Source organism: Schistocerca piceifrons, chromosome 3, assembly GCF_021461385.2.
Source record: "Schistocerca piceifrons isolate TAMUIC-IGC-003096 chromosome 3, iqSchPice1.1, whole genome shotgun sequence".
Classification (NCBI taxonomy): Eukaryota; Metazoa; Arthropoda; class Insecta; order Orthoptera; family Acrididae; genus Schistocerca; species Schistocerca piceifrons.
The window spans coordinates 378,551,085-378,566,640 of record NC_060140.1 but is presented as its reverse complement, the minus strand read 5'-3'; the positions used below and the strand labels follow the sequence as shown (position 1 = coordinate 378,566,640).

The 15,556-nt window shown below is 42.4% G+C and overlaps 1 protein-coding gene across 1 annotated transcript in view; it reads right to left on the bottom strand.

Moving 5' to 3' along the window:
* The window catches only part of LOC124789378 (sorting nexin-25), a 170,484-nt gene that overhangs the window by 136,572 nt on the left and 18,356 nt on the right, over positions 1–15,556 (bottom strand). The window contains exons 4-6 of the mRNA XM_047256711.1: positions 12,142–12,276; positions 11,900–12,069; positions 11,176–11,362 (exon numbers count right to left, since the gene is read on the bottom strand). Of these exons, the coding sequence (XP_047112667.1) occupies positions 11,176–11,362; positions 11,900–12,069; positions 12,142–12,276 (492 nt within the window). The remainder of the gene's footprint in view (positions 1–11,175; positions 11,363–11,899; positions 12,070–12,141; positions 12,277–15,556) is intronic.

Sequence of the window (15,556 nt, the reverse complement as noted above, 5' to 3'; positions counted from 1 at the left end):
CCGGGTTCTCTGGTGATGATGGCCAAGATCCAAACAAGTGGCTGAAGGTATATGAGTGTATAGCCAAATTTAACAAATGGGATGACACCGTGTGTTTTGCTAACATATTTTTCTACTTGGAGGGCACTGCCAACCAATGGTATGACAACAATGAAGAGAAGTTCACAAGCTGGGAAGTATTCCAGGCGGAACTGCGCAAGTATTTCGGCGACACACAATGACAGAAGTGCAAGGCTGAAGATAAATTACAGTGCAGGGCACAGCATCCAGGAGAAACGACAGCATCCTACCTTAAGATGTCTTGGACCTGTGTAAAATAGTGGATCCTAGAATGATGGAGGAAGATAAGGTTGCACGTCTCATGAAGGGTGTAGCTGAGGACATGTATCAAGCCCTACTCCTGAAGGAGGTTTCGACAGCAAGTGACTTCAAAAAATGGTGTCAGTATATCGAGACAATGCATCAAAAAAGAATTACATGCAAGAAGTTTGAACAGCTTCCAAACGATGTCTGTGATGTAGGAAGCAACTGATTTCACAAGTGTTCTTCATCAGATAGTGAGAGACGAAGTTCAGAAGGCACTTGGATTGCACGGCGAGTAAAAATGATTGTCACATAAGCGGTGACATAAAGGTAGAAAATTGATGTTTTGAGTCCAGAAAGGTCTATGCAACAGAAACTGCAGATCATTTTGCCATTTTCATTGCGAAATTGCCGGCTTATTCATGTCTCGGGTAGTGATAGAGGGCTGTTTTCCTGTGTTGTCTGCAAGAGTAGTGAAAGGTGTTTGCTACTGCAAGGGAGGTCTGGTTTGTTTTCTGTTCTAATCTTCATGGAGGGAGGTAGACTATCAGTAAGCTTATGATTGGAGACTAATCGTTTAGTCCTCATGATTCCTAGATATAAGAAAATGAACTCCAACATTGATTGAAATGTTCATGTTTTACAATTGAAGTAAAATGAAAAAAATAAGGAATAGCTAAACAATAAGAAAAGGGGTATTCACAGTTATGAAAAGAACAAAATATACTGTTGAAATATGAATTTTTGTTATATGTGCTATAAATGTACATACGTAATGACTGTATACAAAATATCTTGTGTTCAATATGAAGGGGGGAATATGTAGTGCTTCGAGAATTTCCACGTAAATTCTAGTACCACTTGGCCTTCCTCCGTCTCGAACACACGATATTTTAAATAGAAGTGTGAGAGAGATGAATCCAACATACTGCGCATTGCACGTTTGTGTATGCAGGTCTAAAAACAGTCACAAGCAAATTGTGGACGCAACAGCCGAACGGCGGCTGACAAGTACCTGCTGTATGATCCATACAGCTTCAGTGTATGTGTAGAGAAGAACAAGGAGAGTTTACATATTATTCTGTGCGTTTAGTGATTGTGATGATTGTTAAGGACAAATGAAGAAATGAGGTTAGACTTTTAAGTAAATCATGTGTTGGACTTACTAAAAGCAAGATATCTTCATAAATTACTTGGTTGTTAAACCAACACTATTGTAAATGTATTTAATCGAGTCTAATGTGGGTTGGTTGGTTTGTGGGATTAAAGGGACCAGACTGCTCTGGTCATCGATCCCTTTTCCCAAAACTTAAAATACCCACACAGAGTAAAGACGACAATGGAAAAGACTGCAGACGACACAAGACAAGAAAGACAGACAGAGACCAGACAAAGTGAATTAAAATCACACAGAGTGTGACAGTGGTTGGCAGACCATAGAGAAAAAAAGGAAAAGCCAACCACCGAGAAACACATCAAAAACTCAGTCTAAAACCTTAGGCCAACAGCCAGACTCAACACAAAATAAAGATAAACACTTAGAGCAAATGATAACAGCCCCCTGCCCGAATAAAACACAAAACAAAGCCTGCCATAGCAGGGTCATCAGTTAAAAGGGCAGGGAGCGTATCAGGCAGCGCAAATGTCTGCCTGAGCACGGCTAAAAGCAGACAGGACATTAAAATGTGCACCACCGTCAAAACCACCCCACAGCAACAGAGAGGCGGGTCCCCACGGCTCAGTAAATATCCATGCGTCAGCCAGGTGTGTCCAATGCGCAGCCGACAAAGGACGACTGAGTCCCTGCGAATGGCTCGCATGGATGATCGTCACACAGCTGTCGTCTCCTTGACAGCACGGAGTTTATTACGTGTGGTCAGATCGCGCCATTCAGGGTCCCACAGCGTGAGAACTGCGCGGCGTGAGACTGCCCGCAAATCAGTCTCCAGGAGGCCAATGTCCAGAGATGGTTTACTGGTGGCCTCTTTCACCAGGCGGTCTACATGTTCATTGCTGGATATCCCAACATGGCCTGCGGTCAACACAAATACCACAGGGCATTCGCAACGGGCAAGAGCATGGAGGGACTCCTGGACAGCCACCACCCAACGAGAGCGAGGGAAACACTGGTCGATAGCTTGTAAACTGCTCAGGGAGTCGCTACAGATAATGAAGGACTCACCTGAGCAGGAGCAGATATACTCTAGAGCACGAAAGATGGCAACCAGCTCAGCAGTGAAAACGCTGCAGCCAGCCGGCAAGGATCGTTGTTCGTAATGGTCCCCTAGAGTTAGAGCATAACCGACACGACCAGCAACCATTGAACCATCAGTGTAAAAAACGCCAGAGCCCTCATACATGGCTAGGATGGAATAAAAGTGGCGGCGGAAGGCCTCTGGAGGGACTGAGTCCTTCGGGCCCTGTGCCAATTCGAGCCGAAGGCAAGGGCAGGGCACACACCACGGGGGTGTATGCAGAGGGGCCCGGAAAGGAGGTGGAAGAGGGAAAACCCCAAGCCCGGAGAAAAGCTCTCTGACGCAGACCGCGATCATACAACCCGACCGGGGCCAACGTTCTGGGAGATGGACGAGCGACTGTGGGAATAGAAGACGATAGTTAGGATGCCCAGGCAAGCTAAAAACATGCGTAGCATAAGCGGCCAGCAAATGTTGGCGCTGTGACCGCAGTGGAGGGACACCAGCCTCCACAAGTATGCTGTCCACAGGACTGGTCCGGAAAGCACCAGTGGCAAGGTGTATCCCGCTGTGAAGGATTGGGTCCAGCACCCGCAATGCCGAAGAGGATGCTGAACCATAAGCCAGGCTCGCATAATCCAGACGGGACTGGATTAACGCCTGGTAGAACGGTAAACGGGTAGATCGGTCGGCGCCCCAGCTGGTGTGGCTCAAGCATCACAGAGCATTTAGATGTCGCCAACACATCTGTTTAAGCTGCCGAATATGAGGCAGCCAAGTCAACCGGGCATCAAAAACCACACCCAAAAACCTATGTGACTCCACCACAGCAAGAAGTTCGCCGTCAAGATAAAGCCGCGGCTCCGGGTGAACAGTGCGTCGCCAGCAGAAATGCATAATGCAGGTCTTGGCAGCTGAAAACTGGAAGCCATGTGCCTCGCGGATAGCACCCTGCAGCTGACGTTCAGCAGCTGCAATGCCAATGGAGCTATAGTAGAGGCAGAAGTCATCAGAATACAACAAAGCGGACACAGACGTTCCCACTGCCGCAGCGAGCCCGTTAATTGCAATTAAAAACAGGCAGACACTTAAGACTGATCCCTGTGGTACGCTGTTCTCCTGAACTTGGGAGGAACTATGGGAGGCTGTGACTTGCACGCGGAAGGTACGATGCAACAGAAAATTGCATATAAAAATTGGCAGTGGACCCCGAAGACCCCAATCATGAAGTGTACAGAGGATGTGATGGCGCCACGTTGTATCGTACGCCTTCTGCATGTCAAAAAAGACAGCGATGAGGTGCTGACGGCGGGCAATGGCTGTACGGATGGCGGACTCCAGGCTCACCAGATGACAATGCTTTCTCGCCATTGCGACGGAAACTTACCCTCGACCCAGAGGCAGTTGTAAAGGTCGAGGAGGCGTCGCTTGCAGTCCACTGAAAGGTATTTCAGCATCTGACAGTGGATGTGATCTGGCCCCGGAGCGGTATCAGGGCAAGCGGCTAGGGCACTGTGAAATTGCCACTCACTGAATGGAACATTGTAGGATGGTGGGTGCGAAATGAAAGGCTCCGACGTTCCATCCGCTCTTTAATGGAGTGGAAGGCCAGTGGGTAATTTGCAGAAGCGGAACTCAGAGCAAAATGCTCTGCCAAGCGGTTGGCAATTATGTCGGAGTCAGTACAAACTGCTGCATTCATTGAGAGCGCAGGGACGCTGACAGGGGTCCAATAGCCACAGAGGCGTCAAATCTTGGCCCAGACCTGCGATGGAGAGACATGGAGGACACATACCGCTCCCAGCACTCCTGGTTGTGTTGGCGAATGATGCGGCAGGCCCGCGCACGGAGCTGTTTAAATGCAACGAGGTTTTCTAAAGATGGATGCCACTTGTGATGCTGGAGCACCCGCCGGCGATCTCTTAATCGCCTCGGCGATCGCAGGCGACCACCAAGGCACAGTCCTCCGCCGAGGGGACCCAGAAGAACGGGGAATGGCAGATTCTGCGGCAGTAATGATGCCGGTGGTGACCGAGTGAACCACTGCATCAATGTTGTCATTAGAGAGAGGCTCAATAGCGACAATGGAGGACAACAAGTCCCAGTCAGCCTTATTCATAGCCCATCTGCAAGGGCGCCCAGAAGACTGACGCTGTGGCAGTGACAGAAAGATCGGAAAGTGGTCACTAGCACACAGGTCGTCATGCACACTCCATTGGACAGAATGTAAGAGGCTAGGGCTGCAGATCGAAAGGTCAATGGCGGAGTACGTGCCATGCACCACACTGAAATGTGTGAAGGCACCATCATTTAAAATGGAAAGATCGAGCTGTGCCAATACATGCTCAACAGTGGCGCCTCGACCTGTTTCCACTGACCCACCCACAGAGGGTTATGGGCGTTGAAGTCGCCCAGTAACAAGAAAGGTGGCGGCAATTGGGCTATCAGCGCAGCCAGGACATGCTGCGCGACATCACCATCCGTTGGAAGGTAAAGACTGCAGACGGTAACAGCCTGTGGCGTCCACACCCGAACAGTGACAGCCTCTAAAGGTGTTTGCAGAGGGACAGACTCACTATGAAGAGGGTGAAGGACATAGATGCAGACGCCACCAGACACCCTTTCATAAGCTGCCCGGTTCTTATAATAACCCCGATAGCCACGGAGGGCGGGGGTTCGCAATGCTGGAAACCAAGTTTCCTGAAGAGCAATGCAGAAGAAAGGGTGAAGGCTGATACATTGTCGGAGCTCAGCTAGATGGTGGAAGAAACCGCTGCAGTTCCACTGGAGGATGATATTGTCCATGGCTGAGAAAGGCATGAAGGGACTGGGGAGGCAGATTATGCGTCCTGGACCTCCACTGCTGCCGAGTCACTACCTGTGCAACAGCTATCCATCATGTCTGAGGGACTGGCAAGATCCAGGTCCTCAGCGGACGCCAGAATCTCCACCTCATCCTCAGACGCAGAGTTGGGAGGTTGCAGTGGGGCAGGTTCCACCGCAATTTCTGGATGCTTGGAAGCCTTTTTCTTTGTCTGCTTCACGTACTGTGCCTTTGGTGGGTCTGTGGGAGGGCCTCACTGGGTCAGTCTCAGATGGGAGGGCCCCAAGGGACCCCTTCCTGGCGAGAGTAGCCGAAGAAGTCTCACGCTTCTCCGGCTGGGAAGGGGTAACTAATGTCCCCGATGGTTGGGGTGGTGTTGCTCCTGAAGTAGATGGAGCAGGAGCAACAGGAAGTGAAGTGCCCCCCACAACCAAGGGGGCCGGTGAATTCTGACATAGCTGAGAGGCAACTGTACGTGACGACATGGGAGAGGATCAAACCGGTGTTGAAGCAGTGGCATAAGTTGATGGCATCGGCAATGTAGCCGCTCATATTTCCGCCTAGCCTCGGGGTGGGTCAGGCGGTCCAGGGTCTTATATTCCATTATCTTCCTTTCTTTCTGAAATATCCTACAGTCCAGCGAGCAGGGGGAATGGTGTTCTCCGCAGTAAACACAGATAGGAGGCGGGGCACATGGAGTACTGGGATGCGAAGGACGTCCACAATCTCAACACGTGATGCCAGAAGTACAGCGGGATGACATGTGCCCGAACTTCCAGCATTTAAAACACCACATCGAAGGAGGGATATATGGCTTCACATCACAACGGTAAACCATCACCTTAACCTTTTCGGGTAAGACATCACCCTCGAAGGCCAAGATGAAGGCACCGGTGGCTACCTGATTATCCCTCGGACCCCGATGGACACGCCGGACGAAGTGAACACCTCGTCGTTCTAGGTTGGCACGTAGTTCATCGTCGGACTGCAGAAGAAGATCCCTGCGGAAGATAATACCCTGAACCATGTTGAGACTCTTATGGGGCGTGATGCTAACTGAAACATCCCCCAACTTGTCACAAGTGAGCAACCTCCGTGACTGGGCAGAGGACACTGTTTTGATGAGAACTGAACCAAAGCGCATTTTTGACAAGCCCTCCACCTCCCTGAACTTGTCCTCTAAATGCTATACAAAGAACTGAGGCTTCACAGATACAAAGGATTCACCATCAGCTCTGGTACAGACGAGATACCGGGGCGAATACATGTCACTGGCATTCATACACTTTTGTTCCTCCCATGGTGTGGAAAGGGAGGGGAACGATTTGGGGTCATATACATTAGCTTTAAAATGAGCCCTCAAACGCTTAGAGACTGCTGGTGGCTGGCCACCAGCAATAGATGATGTGCCACTCTTCACTGCGTGTCATCCACCCTGATGCCACCTACTCCGACCAAGGGCCACCTGGCAGGATGGCCATTGCCGGAAGTCCTGATGCACCAGGGAGATGAGCATCTACTCCTTGGCATACATGGGGAGTTAACGGCTCAGGCATCAGTAGACCGATCCCTGTGTTGTCAGGGGGCTACAACCAACAGGGTACATGGTGGCCCCACCACAACGGACTGGCTACGGTGCTGGATTTTAGGTGACATGTAGTCCATGGTTGTCGTCAGTGCAGAAAGTGGCACTGCACATCGCATGGCGGAAAGTGCACGCAGGAATGTACCCATGTCCAAGAGATGGAGAGCAGGCAGGACTGCAATGCAACGACAAATAAGCTAGCGGAAGTTCTCAACGCAAGATGGACACAATGCACCAAGTAAGACGCCCTTCCCCAATCAGCTCACTCTTTGGGAAAATTTTGAGATATGGAGGTCAAACCCGACAGGGGACCATCACATAAGGCCGAAACGTGTGAGACTCCTTTTAGTCGCCTTTTACGACAGGCAGGAATACCGCGGGCCTATTCTTACCCCCAAACCGGCAGGGGGGCGAGTCTAATGCGAGACCGATCGGTTGACTTGCAAGTTTCAAATATTTATGGGAGAAATGGTGAATTTGTTCTTTATGGAAGTTGAAATATATCAAGACTAAACTAAAAATATTCTCGAGTATCCACTTATTTCATGAGTATAGAGAGAGAGAGAGAGAGAGAGAGAGAGAGAGAGAGAGAGAGAGAAAGAGTGTTTGACAGATTCCCTTAACCAGCTTTATTCTTCGGAGAAGAAGTTTTTGGAGATCGAAGTGGCCGACTATCCAGAGAAGAATATCGGCTGCGCACACCAAGTAAGTCAACAGATGTGAGAGAGATGTGAACTTAGCAAACCAGCTCCACATCACTTCTTGTCATCGAAAGCATTAGAAGGGGTCAACAAAAGATTCATGAACTTACACTATTTATTGCCCGAACTTCCTGCTTCTGAGCCAAAAATAACCTTTGAGAGTTGGTAAAATTACCCCAGAATATAATACCATATGACATAAGCAAATGAAAACAAGCAAAGTAGATTAATTTTCATGTCGAACGATCACTTACATCAGATACCGTTCGAATAATAAAAACAGCAAGTTCCTGAAAGTGGGCTTTCCATGACAGTTTACTATCTATCTGAACACCTAGAAATTTGAACTAATCGTATGCCCATTCTGTGAAATTAAAATGTCGGGTTCTGTTGAATTGTGCATTAGAAGCTGTAAAAACTGAGTCTTACTGTGCTTTAGCGTTAGTTTATTTTCTACAAGCCATGAACTTATGCCATGAACTGAGTTATTAGTATACATTAATAGTCTTGTTCCATTAATGTTGTACATAGCACTCTACCTAGCACAACCAAAGAAGTTGTTTTAAAAGATTATTCTTAGCTATGTGTGTTAATATACATAACTTCATTATCTACTGCAATAACTAAGGAAATATAGATCTTTTTCAATGGAATACTGTATTTTTTTAGGGCCACTGACTGTCAATGCGAACTCGTGTCGGTTTGCAACAACATAAAAGAAGAAATTAGATGTTCATATTTATAATCAGAATGGGCTTTGCAGTAAGTTACTGACCTCTCATTTTCTCTGTTTCTTGTTTAATAAAACAGTTTCAGGATTCTGTCACAATTACAACTGCATTAGTATTTAGTGAGATGCACTCTCGTAAACTGTCCTGAATTTGGGAAAAAGATTCAAACCTCGACATGGCAACAAGAGAAGTGCACGGCTGTTGCACAAGACATGCCAATGACAACACACTCCTGCATGCTATAGTAAGGGAATAAATAGGTGAGTAGCATGTAACCACAGCATCACTATTCTCAGACACATCAATACTGGGAAGGAGAAAAACCAGTACTGCACTGACACAACAATGGCACCTTGATTTCTAATGCATGTATCCCTCAACACTGGACTCATACTCACTCCGTTTCTGATCTCTACTGTATACCCTCACCATGAAAGGACATCAAGCAGAAACAGTCCTTGAGGTGTCAATGAGTCATTCTCTGCCATACCCTTTCTTCTTAGTATTCCAGTCAAAACGTATACAAGACATTCTCTACAGCGTTTTGTAAGTCAAGAGATACATACACAATAAATTTTTGAGACAGGTAATGAAACATGATTTGATTTTATTTTTTTTAGTAGTATGAGCACCCCATCTGGTACAGTTTTAATTGCCAGGATGTTTTAGTTTACTGGTATTCTATTCACTTAGGTTCTTACCAGTAAATCTCTGATTCTTGAAAGAACTGAAATCCCATGTACAAAATAATTTCAAATGTCTGATTACTTTACAAATCAGTTAATAGTTAAAAAGTTTAGAAAAGGTTTTAAATTTTGTTTAAAATCTGCTGGAAGTCACTAAGTGCATTCTAAAATACCAAATGAATAAAGTCCGAGTATTTGCATGCCGTCAGTTATGCTTCCTCAAGACACACACACAGTTTCTAACTGTAATATTTATCTCACTGTGTTAAACTTTTAACATAATATTATACGTCCTTATGCGTAAATTATGACAGCATTTTAAAATTTTAATTTCAGTCAATAATCACACAAAGTACTGAAAATCAAATTTCCGTTGTCCTGAAAAGCCGCTAGAAAGGCAACCTGAAAGTGGTACTGGGTTCTGGGTTAGTAGCTTTGTAATATAGATTAAAGCAATGTTTGGTTCAAACTCTATAAACCGCTAATTACTGCTCCAAGTAAAGAAGTGGAATTTGGAATGTATGTTGACACTTGTTCATTCACCTCTTCTCCAGTTATCTTCGAAAATAGCTGAGTACCTGGTGTTGTTTACGCACGTATTTATTCCAATCTTCTATTTGTTCATCTCCTCCTCCCTCTTCTCACTGTCCATCTCGTTCTTCACCTCCTCCCTGCCCACCTCCTCCACCCCCTCTCTGCCTGTCACCTCTATCCCCCACTCTCATCTCCTCCAGCCCCACACTCTGTTCATCTCCTCCTGACCCTCTCCCTGTCCATCTCCTCTTTCCCCTTATCCCTGTCAATCTGTTCCTCCCCCCTCCATCTATTTTTTCCTTTCCCCCACCTATCTCCCCCCTTTGTCAACTTCCTCTCTCTCCATCTCCTCTTCCCCTATCTCTCTGTCCATCTCCTCCTCTCTGTTCATCTCCTCCCATTTCCTTTATGTGCCATCTCCTCATCCCTCCAACTCACTGTCTCTCCATGTTCACACACTTGCGCCAAAAAAAGGCAGGGAATTCTAACACCTACAGTATTTCTTTCAAGACTGTAATTAACATGTGCACCATATTTGAATGAAATCGTTCCAGGGGTCAAGGATAGGCTCTTTACCCATGGTGTTGCCTGCATATGTACATGTGAGTAGATTTCACATATATTTAACAAACTTCACACATATATGTATGTATATTTCACCTCCATGTCTATCAAATTTCACCCTGCAGTTTCATTTTCAGGAAACTCAATCTTTATGATATCATATCTCCTGAGCTATGTGCAGTACAATGACATAATTTTACACGTATATCCAGTGTTACATGTGTCTACTGTCTGTGAAATGTGTTGTAAATACAGTTAGAGCAATGAAATAAATTTAAGCATCTTGCACGATGCGGCAGTTTGTCATGCCCCTCAGTATTTGACATCATATCTCCTGAACTATGCATTGTACAATGATGTAACTTTTCTGGTACATTCTATGGTATATGTGAATACTGCCTGCAAAATGTGTCACAAATACAATTAGTAGTAAAGAAGTCATGAATTTAAAGTTGCACTTCATGTGGCAGTTTTACTGCAAAAACAGTGAAAATGTATTAGGCGATTAACTTTTTGCCTTTCATCATCTTATGGTGGTCGTCAGCAAGAAAAAGTTTCTTACACATTTGAAATTGTGTGTAAAATTTGTTGGAAGTCTCTAAGTGCTACCATTCTCAAATACTGGACGATTAAAGTACGGGTTTTCATGTATCGTGGGCTACACTGCTTTTTCACCCACACCCCCTCCCCATTGATAGGTGGGTGGTTCTTGCATTCCACAGTGATTCTTTCTGAAAGCAAGTGGTATATGTACCAAGTTTGGTTGAAATCAGTCCAGTGGTTTAGGAGATGTGGAACATACAAACATACATACACACATTTTTATGATTTGTATGGATTTAAAGGAGGTTTGTGGTACGTGCTGAGCAAAAATTAGATTCTTCTCAGTCAGCAGACTGATACGTCACACAATATAGACAAAACTGATCGCAATGAAAGATCCACTGTACAAGAACGAAAACATTACTAACATCACTGACAGTCACTTAACTTATTCAATAAAAAATTGTTGTTCAAAACATTGAAATTTTTATACAAATAACATGTTTTACCTTATATGCTTCAAAACTTCTGGGTCATCCGTTTCCTTAATCATTTTTAAGAAATCCTGAAAGCTTGGAGCATAGGTATATGATTTTTTTCGAATTGTCTCTTTCTGAGCTTGATGTTGAATGTAGAGGAGGATTCTTTGGTTAATGTAATCAGGGTCTGTGATAATTTCAATAGCTGGGTGAAGTACTGCAATTCAAAATATGTAACAATATGAACTGACTAATTTTGTAAATGAACAACAATATGAAAAAACAAAAGCTACTACGACGAGCAAAAGAAAAACAGGTATCACAGAAAACATGCGCCTAAAATATTTGTTGCTCTGTTATGAAAGCAGAAGATATAAATAGGTAACTTCACAGTTCAAAAATTGTCCTGCTTTATTATTAGAATATTTATCATCATTTTTGGTCCTTTCAAGTGTTAAATGTACTAATCATAATCCTCATTTGTTGAATGTCTGCAGCCACACCCTTTCTTCTTCTGACAGTTGGACAGCAAAATAAACTCGGAATGATAAATTAATAAGCAGTATTTCCCATTATTTAATTTTGAAATTTTGCAGTTCCAAGTCATTGTCTAATCTAGTGTTATACCAGTAATTTACAAAAGTGTCACACATTCCACTTAAAACAAGGGGAAAATATGGTAGCAATGGTACCACAGATTGTTAATCATCAAGTATTCATTACAACATTGCCATAAATGTATTTAAGATAGTACCTTTACAGGTAATTAGCTCTCTCAGTAACAGCTTGATGGTTCGTGTTTCTGTATAACCCTGAGGAAACAGCAATTCCATTGCATTCTCAGTGAATTTTCGTAAAAAGGCACGTTCTTTATCCACCGACAACACATGAGGAGGTAAGTGATAGGCAGCCTTCTCTTCATCTCTGAAAAATGCCATTTTCTTTAACGAACTTGAAATATTTAGGCGTAATATTTAATGATGAAATGTTACTCACTCCATAATTTGTACTTTTCGTATCATTTCAAAGTGTTTTGTCACTTTACAAACTATGTCTACAGCAACAAGCTTTGATGGATCAACTTTAGACATCCTCTCCTGGAGATTTGACACAACTTTCCACATATCCTCCCTAGAATGAGAAAGGTGTTTTTCGATTAGAACAGAATGCGTAGATATATTTCTTTTCTTTTTCGGTCATTTTCTATCTTAGAGACAATAACTTCTGCCAATAAGCATTTACAAAGACTGAACATATTCTGTAGAGCACAACAGACCTTTTTCTCCTAAGAATTATATTAAACTGAGAGCTCGGAAAAAGAAAACATGATCTGCTCCTCAAACTTAATTAAAACATAAAACTACAATAATTATAATTTACAAGGCTCCTGAAAATAATTCAAAAATTTCAAATTTAACTGAATTAGATACTGAACATTCAATACTACGATGATGATGAATGCACAGAAATCACAGCCATAAATTAAATGGAACAGTCTGTTGAATTATGAAATATAAATGTACACACATACAAGTCTAGAAGGAAGGAAAGTAATATATTAATGCACCATCAATCTTGTAGATACCAGAAATGCTCGGTTATAAAATGATCTGGGCATTACCTACTCAGACGAAACATTCCAGCATTCACCTCAACCGCCAACACCCGAATAAATTTATACTTAAAAAACAATCAAAAATCATATTTTGTAACCAGTAAAGAAGCATTATAGAATACATAAAGGTGAATCTGAGCTATGTTATACCTGTCAGTTATATTCGGGTATGTCACATATTTGCAACAACAGGCATTTGAGAGATCGGACATTAACAACATGTAAGTTAGTAAAACAAATTTTGTTGATTTATTGATAGAATTTACATGATTAAGAGTGAAAAATACAAAGTAGCAAACATTTTAAATAATTATATAGAACACAACATAGCACTATTTGTTAAATTCTCAGAAACTATTTATTTTTGTTAGACGCAGATGAATGTTACAGTAATAACGTATGAATACTGCCTGTTCTTCACAGTTCAATATTTTATATCTTTGCCTTATGTCTGTAACCTGAAGCCAATGACCTACTGAATCAGTGTTGGTAGACCTCTTTTAAGCCAATTTTGTTGAACCCCACATAGTAGCTGTGCATCTATACTTGCTGAAAACCTATCACTCCTTTTTGTTTATATGAATTCAGACATGTCAGACACCACAAGGCATCTGCAACTGTGATACGTATAATGTACACTGAAGGTGGAGGGGTGAAAAAGGAAAGGAAAGGGAAAAAACTAATGACATCAGATGCATCGGGACTTCAGGCGGAATCAGCAGCAATGAGCGAAAATATATCCTGGACCGGGACCTGAACCTGGGATCTCCCGTGTTCTATGCAGCTGTGTTAATCACTGCGCCAACCAGAAACAGTGTTTATCACAAATGCACAGACTAACTCGGCGCACTCCCCTACTGACTCACATTTCCACCTAGTACCACCTATCCACAGTCCCTGTCCATGTCCTCCATGCTTGCCAATTTTTTATATTCCCACTGGATGTCGAACATAAATATGCATCCACACTGAAGTTGCAGATGCATTGCCATCAAGGCGAATCAGTTATATAAATGTGAGGTGCCTGTTCTGGCAAAAGCTAGAAAAAGAGCTTGTTTTCGAAAGCTGGTGTGAGTGCTGTTTTCTGTAACATGTTTCTGTACTCCACGCATCGATCCACTACAGGTGAACGATTGCCTTTCTCTTATTGTACATAAAAAACAAACGAAGTATCTCATATCCTCATTAGTGTGCCACTAGATACTCAAGTGGCAGGCACACCACTTGACATAGCTGCTACACTGATAAAGATATGTTTTCCCTAAAACGTTCAAATAATTTGTGAATGTATGGGGTCATTCCATATCAAATCACCCAATAAAAAATAAATTTTACACCCACCTCCTTAGATTTTCATGAAATTTGGCTCAAATGGTTCTAATACCATCCTGACAACACCTGCAAATTTTTTTGCTGTATCTCTTATAGTTTTTTTTATAATTTTTTAAAGTTTTTATGTTTTGCGTTTTCCGAACCTTTGGAAATGGTAAATTTAATTTGTATTCAAAACTTTAAAATTGCTTATCTTAAAAACTCTTTTAGATAACATCATGAATTTTTGCAGCAAGTTTATTTATTATACATATTTGAAGATAAAAATGATACTATTAAAATATATTAATATTTTCTAAGAAAAAAAATATATATATGTATTTTTTTTCTTTTTTTTAACGGATGTTTTGTTTTATAAGAATTGCAATATCTAGAGTCTCAGACCTGATAGAATGCTCAAATTTGTTTTAATTTACTCTTTAACATATAGGCTACTTGATAAAACAAAAATAATGATGGCTTTTAAACATGTTTATTAATTATAGTAGATTACATTAGAATTATGTAAAAAGATAGTGTTCTTACAACACTTATGTATAACCCAACTGATTGCCTGAAACATTGAATTTTTTGAGTAATTTTGTCTTTTTAATAAACATTAATGCTGATTCAAACTGTTTTTCCACTTCATCCAAGAGCTTTCAGTTCTTTTGATACAGTCTTTTTTGAAGTAGTACATTCTTCCAGTGCCGCTTGATTGAGGTGCGTCTACTACACAGACTATGTGCTCCAAAGGCACTATGCAAGAATCTTCTCTTTCAGGCCAATAAAATGATGCAGCTGGTCCTGAAGGATGTAGAAATAGAATTTCTGCATCTTCTTCATCAATGAATATTGTTTTTACCTGTCCAAAGTACCAGTTACCATCATGATTTGCATTGTTCAACACGAACCCAATCAGAAGAAGAATGGAAAGAAAAGACTAAGGAGGGTTTTACACTATCTGTAGTCCTTCTAATTTCAAGGTTGTTTGTTGGAAGTGGTTTGAAGTTATGAAAACTTCTTGTTCCAGGAATGGTTCGGGTTGCTGAAAAAACGTTTTTCTAGTTTTAACTGTAGCAAATCAGCTTCTTTTTTGTCAATAAAGTGAAAATGAATGTTTTCAATATTTTTTTCACAAAACTTGTACACATCGATTGCTGTCATTATTTGTTCTTCATCTGAAAGCTGTAGACTGGCTTTCCTTAAAATTCTTTTAATAGTTCCTCCTAGGCCATCACAAATTGACTTCCCATGACTTGTTGCAAAAAAAGAGTGTTGGGCCTTCAAATTAAAGCCTCTCAAGTGTTCAGTCAAATTTTTAAAACTGTTTCTATTTTTGTACTGCCCAGCACAACCATCTGTAAAGTAGTGAACTGAGTCAATGTCAGTATGATGTAATGACAGCCACTTTGTAATTTCTTTTTGTACAAAGTTAACAAAACCAGTGTCATGTTCTTGGTCATCACTAATAAAACAGTGGTT